At 37.9% G+C, this 15,000-nt stretch overlaps 2 protein-coding genes across 2 annotated transcripts in view; one reads left to right on the top strand and one right to left on the bottom strand.

Moving 5' to 3' along the window:
- The window catches only part of LOC137971115 (testis-expressed protein 2-like), an 8,963-nt gene extending 5,299 nt beyond the window's left edge, over window positions 1-3,664 (bottom strand). The window contains exons 1-2 of the mRNA XM_068817843.1: window positions 2,300-3,664; window positions 1-826 (exon numbers count right to left, since the gene is read on the bottom strand). The exon at window positions 1-826 is cut by the window's left edge and continues 784 nt beyond it. Coding sequence (XP_068673944.1) covers window positions 1-826; window positions 2,300-3,559 — 2,086 coding nt within the window. The 5' untranslated portion in view covers window positions 3,560-3,664. The remainder of the gene's footprint in view (window positions 827-2,299) is intronic.
- Window positions 3,665-3,797: 133 nt separating this feature from the next.
- Window positions 3,798-15,000, top strand: part of LOC137971116 (serine/threonine-protein kinase/endoribonuclease IRE1-like) — a 21,911-nt gene continuing 10,708 nt past the window's right edge. The window contains exons 1-12 of the mRNA XM_068817844.1: window positions 3,798-3,995; window positions 4,075-4,183; window positions 6,569-6,605; window positions 7,140-7,209; window positions 8,979-9,051; window positions 9,783-9,917; window positions 10,697-10,739; window positions 11,131-11,186; window positions 11,290-11,349; window positions 12,119-12,308; window positions 12,913-12,994; window positions 13,796-14,236. Of these exons, the coding sequence (XP_068673945.1) occupies window positions 3,915-3,995; window positions 4,075-4,183; window positions 6,569-6,605; window positions 7,140-7,209; window positions 8,979-9,051; window positions 9,783-9,917; window positions 10,697-10,739; window positions 11,131-11,186; window positions 11,290-11,349; window positions 12,119-12,308; window positions 12,913-12,994; window positions 13,796-14,236 (1,377 nt within the window). The 5' untranslated portion in view covers window positions 3,798-3,914. The remainder of the gene's footprint in view (window positions 3,996-4,074; window positions 4,184-6,568; window positions 6,606-7,139; window positions 7,210-8,978; window positions 9,052-9,782; window positions 9,918-10,696; window positions 10,740-11,130; window positions 11,187-11,289; window positions 11,350-12,118; window positions 12,309-12,912; window positions 12,995-13,795; window positions 14,237-15,000) is intronic.

The following is a 15,000-nucleotide window of genomic DNA, read 5'->3' as shown; positions in this document are numbered from 1 at the left end:
AAGTAACATCCAAATCAACCCAAGTTCCTCGCTTGTCGACAACCGGTGGATGAGCCTTTGTGATAACAGGTAAACTCTGTCCTAGATCTAGATCTGAAATGGTAATGTCACGAATAAAGGAAGGCTTTCTCATTTTTGCTAGTTTGTTTTCAAAACGTTCCTTCACTTTATTTGTCCAATATTTGTCATGCCATACATCCCAGAAAGCCCGTCCAAACATGGCATTCACCCATGCTATATCATTTGATTGAGAAGAAGACTTGCTGTCAGGCTCCGGGACTAGTTTGGCCATGTAGCCAGGGTACAAACTCAGGCTCTCGTTGCTGTGAGATGACTCAGGTGTGTTACGTAGAAGTTTACAAAGATGGTTAAACCATTCTTCTTTCTCTCTGCCAGTCCTTGCAAACAAGTAAAGGGTTCCCACATCGTCAAATGACTCCTGATGTTTCATGGTGTGCACGACTTCAAACCCATCTTCATCAGCAGTGCCATCGCCATTGTACAATAAGTCTTCTGAAACAGAGCTAGGTTTTTCCAAGGAGATACAAATTGGACATTTCCGACTCCACACTCTCTTCATTGTCATTGTTGGTGGTAAGAGTGAAACAACACTACCAGCAAGTTCATACCGTTCATGTCTGGAGAACAATAGCGTTATGTTTTTTTGATCCTCAACTGACCGTGGATCAAATTTTTTCCCTGTACCATCACTCTTTGGATGCGACAGAGTTAGTTCTGTTCCTTTCAAAGAGGCAAAGACAGGGACAGTCTCACGACTGAAGTCAAACTTGTCAGGAACATAATCTAATGACTTGAACATCCATCCCTAACAGAGAAGAATTTTTTTCATTAATAAAGAAGGGTTCACATGGCATTTGAATACTTTGATAATGGTATATTTTGGGGCAAACAAGAAAAGGGCACATCTCATTGCCTGATTGTTGGATAGTTCAAGTTGTTGCAAGCACTCTCTTTTCATGCTCCCAATTGGATGGACTAAGTTCAAGGAAGGAAGCGAGTGTGGGCTGCAGGCAACCTAAACTGTTGCTTTTCCTCCTAAGAGTGACCCTTGAAGATTTTACTTCGTTTAATAAACTTTTACTAACCGAGCGCATAGTCCGTACAAAAATTCCCCAGTACGGTCCCAAGGAGGTGAGATTAGTAAGTTGTTTATTATATGGCATTGTTTCTTTCAGTGATCAGACACTTTTCCACTTGGTGAATGTTTGTAATCTTTGTGTTCCATCAGCAAACTTTGGACGGTAACCTTTTACAAGTAAAACTAAAACTTTAATAATGCCAGCCAAAATAAAATATTTTCCTATTTTAATGATAATAAGCCTTTCTAGCTTTGCTATGACAAGCAAATTTTGAAAGAATATTTGTTTCAAAATGAGGGCAGTAGGTCTAATTAACATAAATGCAAAAGAATGTAAAGGAGGTTGCCATTTATGAAAGTGGTCTGTAATAAACTGTTGTGATGAAAAAATTATATTCCACTTTTTAAAAACTTTTTTGTTTCACTAAACTTGAATTTCCTGGGAGAGAGAGAAACTATAGAAACAAGCCATTTCCACGGTAATGGTCGGGACTGTAAAATCCCGACAAAAAACCAGCCTATCAGATTGCTCCATTTAGCTTGAAGATTGCTTGCCATATAATCATGCCAGATAATTTTACTTGTCAATGGGGGCTGGTTTTATCAGAGAAGGTTTTAATAAATTTAGGTTTCGCAGCTGTTGATGCCTGGTTACAACAATTACCTAGTCACTGAATGACCTTGCATATGACCACCTGGCAAGATGTATAAATTAATGTCTTGTAGGGCAATTATTAAATTCAGATCATGGAGAAACACCCCACTGAGAATATTTTCTGTTTCTTCCTGAAGAAACATTTTTACATGAAATGAGTAACAACTTTTGAACTCATTTGCAAGTCGTCTTTGAGATTTTTCTGGATCAAAGTGGATCTGAAAGCCATTAAAAATTTAAGATATTGCTGTTTTGCACATTAATTTATTCTCTGTGAAGATTAATTCGGCGCGGGTGGTAGTAACCATGGGCAGAAAGTAGACCTACTGCGTAAAGACAGCTTGGCGTTAATAAAAAATAGGTTAACTTGATATTCTTTCTTTTCTTTCTTAAAAATTAAAAAAAAAAACCTGGGCATGCAAGGGCGAGCTTTGAAAATTAGTTTTCCCTTTACTTATTTTAAAAATTTGTCCTTGGATTGTCAAGAATTCTACAAAGCTAATGAAGGCGGGATTTGAATATTTCATCCCTTCTAAAATACTTGCCTCAAGTTTGTGCCGTTTAAGAAGTAATCCCGAGTCGAGTGACTTGTAATCAAGCTTTGGGGTTCTGGCCAATCTGTGCTCATATTCGTACAGTTCCTTTTCATATTGCTCAGCTGCAGTATCTTCTGGACAGAACAGCCAAAGAAATGCGCAGCCACTGAAGAACGCCGAAAGGGCACCAAAAACTACACCTGATACGAACGGGGGCCACGTTGTTAGGAAGTAGATATACACTAACAAACAGCAGAGAAAGAAATTTGCAAATTGCGGAGTCTTGTCGACCGCGAAGCGTGGTGGACGCATTTTTGAATCCGGACATTTTTTATCAAAATGATCAGGGTAAAAATTGAGCGAGCTCAGTAATTCTGACGGTGAGGGATCGTCTGAATGAATGTCTGGGCTGCTTTCAATTTCGTCCACATCTGAAATTCTGTCATTATTTTCACTGTGATCTTCATCTTTTCCAACGCTAGCCAAAAGAGAGGACAAAGAAATGCCAGACGTACTCTTTGATTTTTCTTGATCACTAGAGGTCGAGCCTTCAACTTGACGGTCTCGATTCAAACGACGGAACGGAGAGGGTGATCTAGACCTTTTTCCATCCACTTTAAGATTTCTATCCGAGGAATCACCGACGTGATTCTTGGAAGGAAGCGAACCAGCGTCAGATTCTTCTTCTTTCACGTCATTGTCTAGAAGCGGAACACAATTCGTTTCGTTCTCTTTGTCACGTTCGCGATCACGACCGCGCAAGAACTTCATTATACCACCAGATTCGGCGGTCTCCTCCGTTCGTGAATGACTGGGCCAAGACCTCTGTTTTGTCAAAAAAATTTTATCTGGAGCTTCTCCAGACCCCGGAACGGAAAGGCTTTTATGTGGAAGTTTCAACGATGTTTCAGAGGTGCTTTCACCCTGTTCTTCGTGCCTGTCTTCCTCAGAGCGTGAAACATCGGTGCTTTCCACAGCTGTTTCACAAATTTCCTGCAGTACTTTGCCATTGTACACGTTTTCCTCGCTGTTTTCTTCCGACTTTCCTTTTTGAGTGTTAATTTCATATGGATCCTCCGTTTTCTCTTTACGAACAATAGATATTTCTTCTTCGGAATCGGAGTCGTCTCTGGTGTTGTTGCTGTAACGAATGGAGATTGAGGAAAGTACATTTTTAAATGATCTCTCAGGCGCTCCGGTTGGCTGTCCCTTTTTCGTGGTCGAAAGACGTGGCAAGGGTGGTCGAGGTGGCGGTTTCTTTGCACTCATTACTTTCGACTTGTTTTCCGCAAATCTGTCCTCTTCATATGCATCAACTGGAAACCTTTGCCAGAATCACTTTTCAAAAGGACAGTTCATTTTTGTATATACAACCACCAACGTAACAAGGAACTCGTTCTCAGTTTTCCCCGCTGTTTAGAGTCGTACCTAGTCTTCCTCCATTGTCTGTTTTCAATATGGCGGCGAAGTATGAACCAATCAACGGAGAGGACGTCACTAGCGCCGAACGAAAAAAATGAGCAACACAGGTATATTTACATGAATGAAGTTTACGATAGGGAACCGTACTTCGCACGCTATCTGTGCTGTTATAGCAAATCTTTAATGACACAAGATAGACGCAATGAATGGATTCAGAGTCTTAAAAATTTCCTTCAAGCTCATTTTGTTTCTTGAGTTTATTTATTTGGGATATGCGGAAGAGGTAAAGACGATCCGTTGTCGACTTTTATCTCTAACGTGTTTTTCGATCTCCTTTATTTATGTACTTTTGTTTATGGCAGTCTCGTACCTTGAGTGTCCCTGAGTCGTTTTTATTTGTTTCTACGTTGGATGGCACAATGTATGCGGTGAAAAAGCAGACAGGAGAAATTCGATGGTCGCTAAAAGAAGGTGAGACTTGTTAGAGAGTTTTATTGTTGGTATACTGGCATCTCTTTCTAGCGGAAGTAAATAATCATTGGGAAGCAAAGGTTTTGACGATTATCACTCGAGATGTAGAACACCTGATGTATCTTCAAAGCTGATGACGAAGATCACACCAGTTAGCTCATGCTACAAACTAACTAGTTGTATAAAAATACGGAGCTAGATTTAATTAAATTTGTCAGGATATTGGTGCATGCAACTGGCATATAGAAGAAGACAAGGTCAGGTCAAGACTATAAATCTTTTATTGAGATCGACATTGTATTTCATTTCCTCGTGTACATATTACAGTCAACGATTATGTTATCAAAAGGTTCAGCGCCATCTTTGTTTTGTGTTTCAAACGGCTATCAAGATTTTTTTCTTACTGCTGCGGTACGAACTAGGGACGATAAGTAAATTTTAATTCAAATGTGGGCATCTTTGTTTAAAGGAATACAGGAGATATTACAGATAACTTTGCAAATATGAAAGTAGTTGCAAGGAGCTGAGTTATTGACCACTTCACATAAACGTGATGCAATATAGGTCCATGAATGTATTATCTCTTTTGTATCAATTTGAATCAATTAAAAAAAACCAGCATAGACAGCATAGTCCAATCGTCTTTTTGTCAGGGAGATGAATTTTAAGGCTGTTAAACTTGATGGTTTCAAAGTTATAAATAGATAATATTCCTTGGACTACTCAGCATGTGAGCGGAATTTACTGAGACAAATATTTGTTTCCTTAACATCTGTGTAGACATAATCTGAGATGTACATTTGCATAATTTTTTAATATTTCTTTTATTTTGTTATGACTGGATTATAGTATAACAGTGCAACTTTTACAGAAGATAATTATTATAATAGTGATGATGAGGATGATAATGAAAGCATGCTCACCGACTTTTGCTTGTGGTGCTTTATTTAAATCTGAAAGAAAAAAATAAAACACAATTAGCAGAACTGAAACATTTAAAGTTTATTTGTGTTGCCTTAGAAGCTGTCTTTGGTGAGATTATCATAGAAAATTTTAAATTTCTATGATAATCTCACCATGGAAAAAATTTTTTGGGGGATTTTTAATCTTGAAAGGAGAAATTGAGAGTTTAAAGGCATCCAGAACAGATGTGAAATATTGCTATTTTGATTGCCGATGCTCATCAGTGCCTGGTTGTTCAAAAGGCGATTGACTTAATCCAGGATTAGCCGTGAACTTTGTTTCATTCGGGCCCCTGGTCAATTGAGATCTGTAATGTGCAAAAATGTGCATAATTAGATGCACGACAATTTTGATTAGTGTCATGTCGTGAAGTGTTTCCTTGCTCTTCTTCACAAGTTCAACATCACTCGCGTCTGGGAATATAGACAATTACTGGGGTAATATCGTTAAGTTTCCCTCAAACTCCTAATCCTTAAAAGTAAAGAAAAACAGCTTATGTTACCTTCACCAAACAAAATTATAAGGCTAACCATTACGCTTACCTTGTTGCTGGAAAGGGGTAGCGAATATGGTAGACCACTTTCATAAATAGCGACCTCCTTTACATTCTTTTGTATTTACTTTAATTAGACCTACTTCCCTCATTTTGCGAGGCTAGAAAGGCTTAAAACAAAAGAATATTATATGTGGCCACCATTCCCAGGTGCCCCCCCTCCCCCCGCTGACCCCCTCACTGCAATTATGAAAGAGGTCTGTGCTTAGACTTGTAGGGACACTTCGTCTTTTCGTCTTGGATGTCGAAATTGGGCATGCCTTGTAATGATGAGCATTTCTGGACATAAGTGGGTCAATATTATTGTGAGTTCAAATTATATCCTGTAAGAGGTGAAATGTCATATTTGAACAGCAGATTGGAAATGAAGTGAGGTTAGAAAGATCACTGTAGTCAGATACGCAACTTATCCTGTTGACAGAAAGCCTGAAGAAATCCAGGCCTTAACCTGTTGACCTCTAAGAGTGAGACTTCACAGGATTACCTTATCCTACGACAGACAATTTTATTTGTCAACTGGTGGCAGTTCAGGAGGCAATAGTCAATAGAGTCAATAATTATTGCCTTCAAATCAGTGACGGTGGAATTGTGCTGAACTTGCTCCACTAACTGTGCTTTCAAGCCTGGTAGGACACAGGCAATAATTGTGAGACATGACTTGAATTCTGCAAACAGGTAAATTAGCACATCATCTATCCTGGTATGGAACTCATTTGGGCAAGCAAATGTTCTCAGACATGTTTGCCACAGGCCCAAAACTTTCTGGCATAGTTGTCTTTTGTCAGTTTCTTAGTACTGTGCCAGAGTTTGCGCTAGTGTTAAGGGTGTTTAATTTTATATAAGTTGCATTTTTTTTGTTTTGTGGACAGATGCTGTGATACAGACTCCAGTTTACCTTCGCCCAGGGTAACGTACCTCTTTGTATGTTGGATCCTAACTATTAGCTTTATGTTTGCAGAAATTCCTTTAGAGGCTCAAGAGCCTGCATTTTCTGAAATTAATACCAGACAAGCGATATTAATCCTTAATTTTAGGGTCAAGGTCAAAAACTGGCATTGTCGCACAATTTCTTAGGAAACCATTTCAGTGTTCAGCTAGCATAAGTGAACTGTAAAGTGCACGAATAAGGTGAAAGAAATTTTATTTTTGTACAACAATGTGAAAGCGAGAATGAAACCTGCCCTGCTAAAAAACATTTACTGCATGTACATGAAGATAAAGAAAGTAGTTAAAACTACACAGGGGCAATTACCAATTGAAAATTAATGAAAAATTTCCTCTATCTCAGCCAATCCCCATTAACCCATGGACCCCTGTGAGCGAGACTTACTCTGTCTAACGCCAGACAATTTTACTCATCAACTGGAGCTGTCCTAGAGCGTTTGAGGTTTCAGTGGGTTAAAGGTTCTAAAGGTTTTTTACGTTGCATTTTATCCATAGTGCAATCTTTATTCCTGATCCAAAAGATGGAAGCCTTTATACCTTTGGAAGTGCTCATGATGGCTTGAAGGTACAGTTACATGTACAGGGATTGGTTCAATTAATTTTTAGGGGGTTATTTTAGCTTTGTATGTAACTACCTTGATTTCCTGCTCTTTCAAATTAATGTACAGTACACTTTACATTTTCCCTGTTAAAATCTGAACAGAAGCTCCTGACCTTGAAGCATGTAACTTGTAACTCTTTTCCTTGGAACAAAGCTAGGGATTTTAGTGCACCACTTTATGCCCAAATATGGACAAAAATAGGATCGATGCTGCATGCGCGAGAAAATACATGAATTACGTTACATCCAAATAAGGACATTTTTGAACTCAAAAATCCCCAGCTCTGAACCAGAGTTTAACGCTTCAAGTTCATGTGTTCTGATCTGAATTAAGGATGATAGTCAGGGTTTGAGCTAGGATTTGATCACTGGGGGACAGTTTGTTCCCTTATCTAAAATTGTGGGGGACATTTTCATTTTTAGGGGCACAGTCAATTTTTTTCAGTTTTCGTACGTTACTTCAAACAAGGAAACAGGCAAGATGACAAAAACATATTTTATTACCTGTTACTTGACAGTACCGGTAATTAAAAAATTAATACAAACAAGGAAAATGAGAAAATGGAAAATGGTGTCAATGGCTTGTGATTTGTCATTGTTCTCTAAAAACACTATGCTGTGATGGTGTTGCTGAATGTATCCCTCATAGTTTCTTAATTAACAGCATCCATGCGTTCTTTACAGTCGTTGTGTCTTAGGAGAGTTGAGGTTCTAAAATTTGTACACCCTTTTTTCCGATGCAAAGGGGTTTGTTTTCTTAGATTTTCGACAAAAATAGCACAGCATCACCTCCTTTTCATAGCGCAACCGTGTGTGGTGTCGCAACCAAGTTTTGTGGAAAGAACGTGATTTTGTCGGTTTCCTTTGACCCTCATCTGTTTCTTCCTCAGTAATACACTGTTCTTCTTCTGTATTTTTTTTCGGATTAATCTGGCTTTGATTTGAAGCGAAAAAGCTATCTATTGTACGAATACGTTTTCGCTGTGACATTTTAATTCCCAGATGCGTGCATCATGCTTGGTTGAACATGAGAAGTATGTGTTCATTGGAGCGTGACTGAAAAGTGACTTTAAAATGAACTTAAAATGCACAATAATTAAAAATTCCTCCCACGATCTGTGTTTCAGCTTAAAATTTTTGAACTGAACTGTATCTCTTCTTAATATGTGCTTCCTTCTAAATTTTCCCCCCAGATTTTGAAGGGGACAAATTGTCCCCTTGGCCATATTTTAAGGGACAATTTCAAAATCAGTGTGGGATTGGCACAATGGCACGGCCTGGCTCAAACCCTGGATAGCCATGTTAAAGGCTGGTGAACTCTTATCCTGGTTTCTGTTTTATGGAGGAACTCAAGAAATTCTATCTGTCTCTTGAACAGGACACTTGTTAATTAACAGGATGATCTCCCCTGAATGCAATTCAGTGAAAACGTGGCAGGATATTTATGTCAGCAGGAATATTTCTTGGAAGCTTGGTCTTCTCATTAAGGGACCTGACAGCTGAATCTGATATTTTGGACAGCGAACCATGATTAAAAAAATCCTCTTAACCTTAAAGTTTGTAGTTTGTTAGCATTTAGCCATTAAAAAAGTCTCTTTGTTGATTAAATCAGTAAGCTACTGGCTCCTTGTGACATCCTTGCTAAGTTGTTTGCAAACAATTAAGTCATGATCTTACATGAAAGAAAATCAGTTAACTGATCGCTCTTTTCACACCATTTTTGTTGCTTGCAGAAACTGCCATTTTCAATACCTGAACTTGTGCGTGCATCTCCTTGTCGAAGTTCAGATGGGATCTTGTACACAGGTTTGTCAGTTTAAATTTACTATGGGTTTGCACATTTCTTGATGAGGGCACTCACAATCCATGATTGCGATCACAGGCAGAGCTTATCCTAATCTCAACAAGATGAATCAACTCAGATTTTCACCTCTCCTCTCCTGGATGGGGTGTTTTTCCCAGCCATGGTTTCCTTTTTTCAGAGGCATAGTGGTGAGAAGACTTGCTTCCCACCACTTGTTGCCATTTAAACAACTTCTAAAGAGATAATGTGAACCGAAAGTGTCTTGTTCAGTGAAAAGACAAAACGGTAGAGGCAGGTCTTGAGCCAATCTTCCCAGAGGTGAAAAATGTGAATGACTTGTAAACTGCTGCATGATCACACCTCAATGTCATAGAAAACTACACTGGTTCCTAATCATGACAAATTTCACCTCCTAAAATCTGTTAGTAAAAAAGGAAAGACCTTTCTAACAATCTCCTCTCTAATAGTCCATTTTACAGTAGTAGGTAAATTACCTGGTCTAAAAAGTGCTTTTCTAATGTTAATGTCTACAGACTAATTAGAATTACAACAACACAATTTATATGATAAAGGCAGTGAGGTCTGTAAGACAAGGTCACCTGCATCTTCTCCGAGATTCATAGTCTAGATCACTGAGCAAACAACTGTAAAATGGCCTATTAAACAAGTGGAAAAAAGTGAAACTTTTTGTCAATAATAACTATTATTGTTTTTAATAATACTGTTATTGCAGGTCGTAAAACAGATGTTTGGTATGCTGTTGACTTGGACACTGGAATCAAACAACAGACATTGAAGCTCGATGGAACTGAGACTGTTTGCCCAAGGATGTCTCACAAGAAAGCACCTGTTTTCCTTGGAAGAACAGGTAAATTTTGGCTAAAACCTCTTGTTTAATATTATTTCACATATTTTGTCAAGCCCGCGGGGCTCGAAATTGCGACCAATACAGTTGCATTTGCGACTAAAATATCTGGAGAAGTCGCAAATTTGCAACTTGTTGTCACCTTCACTCTTTCGAAAGAAAAGGGTTAGCAGTTGCCGCTTTGCTGCTACGTTTTTTAAAATAAATAAATAAATAAATGACAAAATTATTTTGTTTCTCGCTGTGAATTTTCTCTGAAGATAGCGTAATTGTAGAGTAATTTAGCTGCGATGTTACGTGCACAGCTCCATTCCTTCGATCATTCGCCATTTTCAGCGGTTTCTTTACACACAAGTATTGCGGGCTCATTTTTTTTTGCTAAACCGCTGACAACACAATGCAGCACGGCGATTTTGCAACTAAAAGACTAAATTTTCGTATCTTGTCGCAAATTGCGACTGGATTTTTTCGTTAATTTTGAGCCCTGCAAGGTAGTGAACTATGATATAAAGGGCTTAAAATTGCACCATCTTGCTCGCCAATGTGAAATAAATTGAGTAGTGGCAACCAAAATTTCACGACTAGTCACCAATTGGGTGGGAAGGGGAGATTTTTGGTGACCACAATAATTTTTCTTATGGGGACCAAAAAGTTATAAAAGGTAAGATGGCAATTTAATAGCACCTACCGGGTATATAAAAAAAGTTATTTCAGACCCTGATAAGTGCAACAGTTATCTTTTGAACTACTGTTAAATTATCAGCTCTCCTTTTGTCTGGCAGAGTATGTCATCACCATGTACGATAGCAAAACCAGAGAAAAGAGGTAATTCATTTTTTGTTATTGCACAGATGAAATATTAAATCTTTTGGTAAATATGCGAAATTGTTCAAGTTTCTAATATTTTCTCTGTGACAATGTTTTGTTCACTTTTCTTGCTGGTCACTTTCACTGTACATTAATCAATTTAATTTGTTTTTTAAATAAGAATAAGCATGAAGCAGGAAACTAGGGCCAGGGGATAGAGCTCCATCACTTGTTTTATAATTTTTCCATTTCTCACCAGTGTTATGGACTTTACGTAAAACACTTATTATTATGATGATAAAATTATGATGAATAGTACGTCTGATCTATTGATCTTTTTCTGTTAATCTTGTGATAATTATTTTTGATTTTAGATTTTCAGTAAACTGGATTTCTTTTTCTTTTGCAGATGGAATGCTACATTTCATGACTACTCTTCTCATCTTGCCCAAGATGTGGATTACAGTATGTGTTCACATTCAACAAATCTTGATATACTGATTTTTGTGCAATGCTTTTTTGAAGAACCAGGTAGTGGTGTTGATGCTAATTACAGGTTTTTTTATAGACTTGCATCACATGTGTTCATGTTCTGATGGGTTTATGGTAACCATGGATGCCTCAACAGGTAAACGCACAGTGTAAAATAAATATATCTTTAGGTCTTTTTCGTGTGTAGTATCACTGAGTATTTGTAAGACTTTTTCTGTATTTTGACGAGCCTCTAGTGTGAGTCAGAATACAAACAACAAGTAGAAAATTTCTATACACCAAAACACGTAATAAACTATTTGTCAGCCAATTTTTTTGCACTAATTTTTTAGCAAATAAATTGTAAACAACCAAGAACATGGGACAGATTTGTGTGTGACAAGCTTGGGCAACGTCAGCACCTAAACTAGTGAAACCAGTTCTCTACTGTACAATAACCAAGAGTACAAATAACTAACTGTACAATATCGTGGAATATTTGTACTCATTTTGTTGGATAATAAATACCTCTTACTAACAGAGTTCATTGGTCCTTACTGTAAGTTACAAACCAAGTTTTTTTCTGTTGATTTATGGCCCAAGTGCAAAGCATATATTGTGTAATTAGTAAAAATGATAGAACTTTTATGCTGGCATCCTATTTTGTATAGATGAAGGTATTGGGGGTAGACTTTAACTTTTTGACTCTCAAGCTGGCCTGAACTGGCCATATTTAGTATTTTACTCTACACGATTTTACTCGTCAATGGGAAACCCCCGGAAGTCAATGGCTTAAACCATTTGACTCTGAAGCGGCACCATTGACAAGTAACTTTGTCTGGCATTGGAGTAAAATCTATGTAAGTCTTACACCCAGGGTTAAAAAGGTTAACAAATAACAGTATTTCTTTTTTTTGTCTGAACAGGAGAAATTTTATGGACAAAGAACTATGGTTCCCCAGTCGTTGGAATCTACAAAATGGACAATGAAGCTCTGTTAAAAGTCAAAATAAATCACATTGCAAAAGAGACACTTAAACATCTAATTGGTGCCAACACATCTAGTGCATCACATGAGAACACATTCCTTGGGGACAGAGGAGAGATAGTGCTCCAGTAAGCACATGATTAATCTATTCAAGAGTAATACTAGTTTTAGTAGAGGGTTGCACAGTTGATGCACACATCCAAAATAGTATCATTAATCATACGTTTGATTATTTAGCTCAAACTGACGAATCTGTAACTTCCTAGCTTGGGGTGCAGGGATGGTGCAGTGGTGAGAGCACTCGCCTCCCACCAATGTGGCCTGGGTTCGATTCCCAGAGTTGGCATCATATGTTGGTTGAGTTTGTTGCTCTCTGCTCTGAGAAGTTTTTCTCTGGGTATTCCGGTTTTCCCCTGTCCTCTCCCAACATTTAATTTGCATTAATTTCTGAATCATTATTTCACTTCACAGTGTCCCCAATTAGTGCTTCAGCACTTAGAGTACTACTTGAAACTTACATGTAAATAAAGTTCCTTTCCTTCCTTTCCTTGCTCGCTAAATAGTGCAAGGGCACTTCTGAATTAGTTCCTTCCATGGCTACTTATTAATTGACATTAATAATTTTATAAAACCATGTGTCGAGGTTGGCGCTATGACGTGTATACCTTCCATTTTCCCTAACCCATACCCTAATATTTAAATTCATGTCTTTTCTTTCTCTTCTTTTTTCAGGCCAACATTGTACATTGGGGAGCATGCAGGGGGTCTCTATGCGCTGCCTTCACTTATTGAGGAGGGCTCGCCATTGGTTGAGGTAGGCTTTCTCCCCACTGACACATGAGATGTTAATCTACCAGTATGGGTGAATAATTGACACCTGACCCTTTTTTGCTGTATAAACATTAGGTCAAGCATATACCACAAGATTTATTAAGGCATTGATTCTTTCAAAATTGAATTGGTTAATTATTATTTCAAAAGGTAATTGTTACCGCCATCAAAATTCTCTTTCTTTACTTTGTTTGGAGACTTGGACAGTTTGTACATGTACGTTTTTAACTAAGGTCTCGGGTGCGACCACATGGTTTTGGTGATACTGTGCATGAAATTCTTAGGTTTCCTTTGGATTGGTTTTGTGTTAGACATTTAAAAGTTTACAAATCAATGTTAGAATTGGAATCTCTAACATTAACATTCATAAACAAAGCGGGACCTGTTTGCAAGCCACCATCATTCAATTCACTTAAACACACATCATAACACTGACTTCAGGTATGAAATATGTTATTGGCAATGTTACATTTCTGCTTTGTTTAGTTTTCAGATCAAATTATTTCTTGACCACTCAAACATGCAATCTAAAACTCTGTAATTTTTTTAAAAGCCAGTGCATCAATAAGATCTTCTGGGGGCTCAATGGAAGACTACCACCTGTGTTTAGAGAACTTGGAATGTATTCTTTATTTTCATTGTTAAAATAACAGCATATAAAGATCTATCTTTTATTGTCCAAAAATGGCTTTTCTTGCCTTTGCAAGAGATGCAACTGGACCTTTTCAATAGTTTTTAAAGCCTGAACAATGACAAATAACAATAATATTATTATTGTTGCCAGGCTAAAGTATTGTTAATCGATGGACCAAAACCAGCAGTTTCGACTGGAGGATCTACCTTAAGCCATTCCACAGATGCGGCAGTATCCAAAGAAGCATCAGTAAACAATTCCCCTCCACTGCGACGTCCTGTGCAACAACCTAAAGTAATGGAACCAAAGGCTGCACTGTTGTTGGGTCATCATCAAGTGCCACTGGTCGCAAGCCCTCAGCTCCATATAACACACATTCCAGACAAGCTTATACCGATGTATATGCTTCATCACCACCTGCATAATATAAAAACTGTGCCCAAGAGAATAGAAAAGACCAGCGTAAAGGAAGAGGACCGCCGACAACAACAGGAGATACTCGAGATGATGAAGATCCACCAAAGACTCTTGTACACCATTATAGCAACCATTGGGATTCCTGTGGTACTGCTAGTGGTATTTTATATTGAGGTAAATTCTTGAGTATGATTTGATTACAATCTCGGCCAAGTTGACTAATTCAGATATGTATAAAATGCTCCCAATTAGATGCACACTCGGATTTCAGTAAGCGTCACAAAGTATCCTCTTGCTCGTCTTTCCAACTGTAATGTCACTTGAGTCTTCGAATACACTGAATTATTTTAAGGACAGTGCCTACCTTTGTTATTGCGCAAACGTTCTGCGCATCTTGAGATATTCAGATTTCCTATGGGTGACGCTTATTAATACAGGGATACTCTTGCGCAGTTCAAGACTATGCGGAGAAAGCACAACACAGCAAGTGCTCTTGGTATTCAAAAAGAAAATTGGTGGTAACCATGCATTTTTTGGAGAAAAGTAAGCTTCAATTTGGAAATGAACACCATACATTGCTTTGTATTTTAAAGGTTTTTACAAAGATTGTTGATTTATTATCTTCGAAAATTGTGTGGTTACCCTCAATTTTCATTTTGGATTTCAATAACATTTGTTAAGATCTGCTCTTCCCGCATATTCAGTAAACCACACAAAGATAACCTTTGTAGGCACCGTCCTAAAAGTGGATGGATTAGCATTAATTCCGGGTTAAGTGTTATCAAAACCTATGTAGACCTCTTTCATAATGGCAGCCAAATAAAATATTCTTTTGTTTTAATGCTAATAAGCCCTTCTAGCCTCACTACAACGAGCAAATTTCAAAAGAATTTTCGTTTCAAATTGAGGGCAGTAGGTCTAATTAACATAAAGACAAA

The sequence above is a fragment of the Montipora foliosa genome, chromosome 9 (assembly GCF_036669935.1).
Source record: "Montipora foliosa isolate CH-2021 chromosome 9, ASM3666993v2, whole genome shotgun sequence".
Classification (NCBI taxonomy): domain Eukaryota; kingdom Metazoa; phylum Cnidaria; class Anthozoa; order Scleractinia; family Acroporidae; genus Montipora; species Montipora foliosa.
The sequence above is the reverse complement of the archived record's forward strand: the minus strand, read 5'-3'. Positions and strand labels throughout refer to the sequence as shown.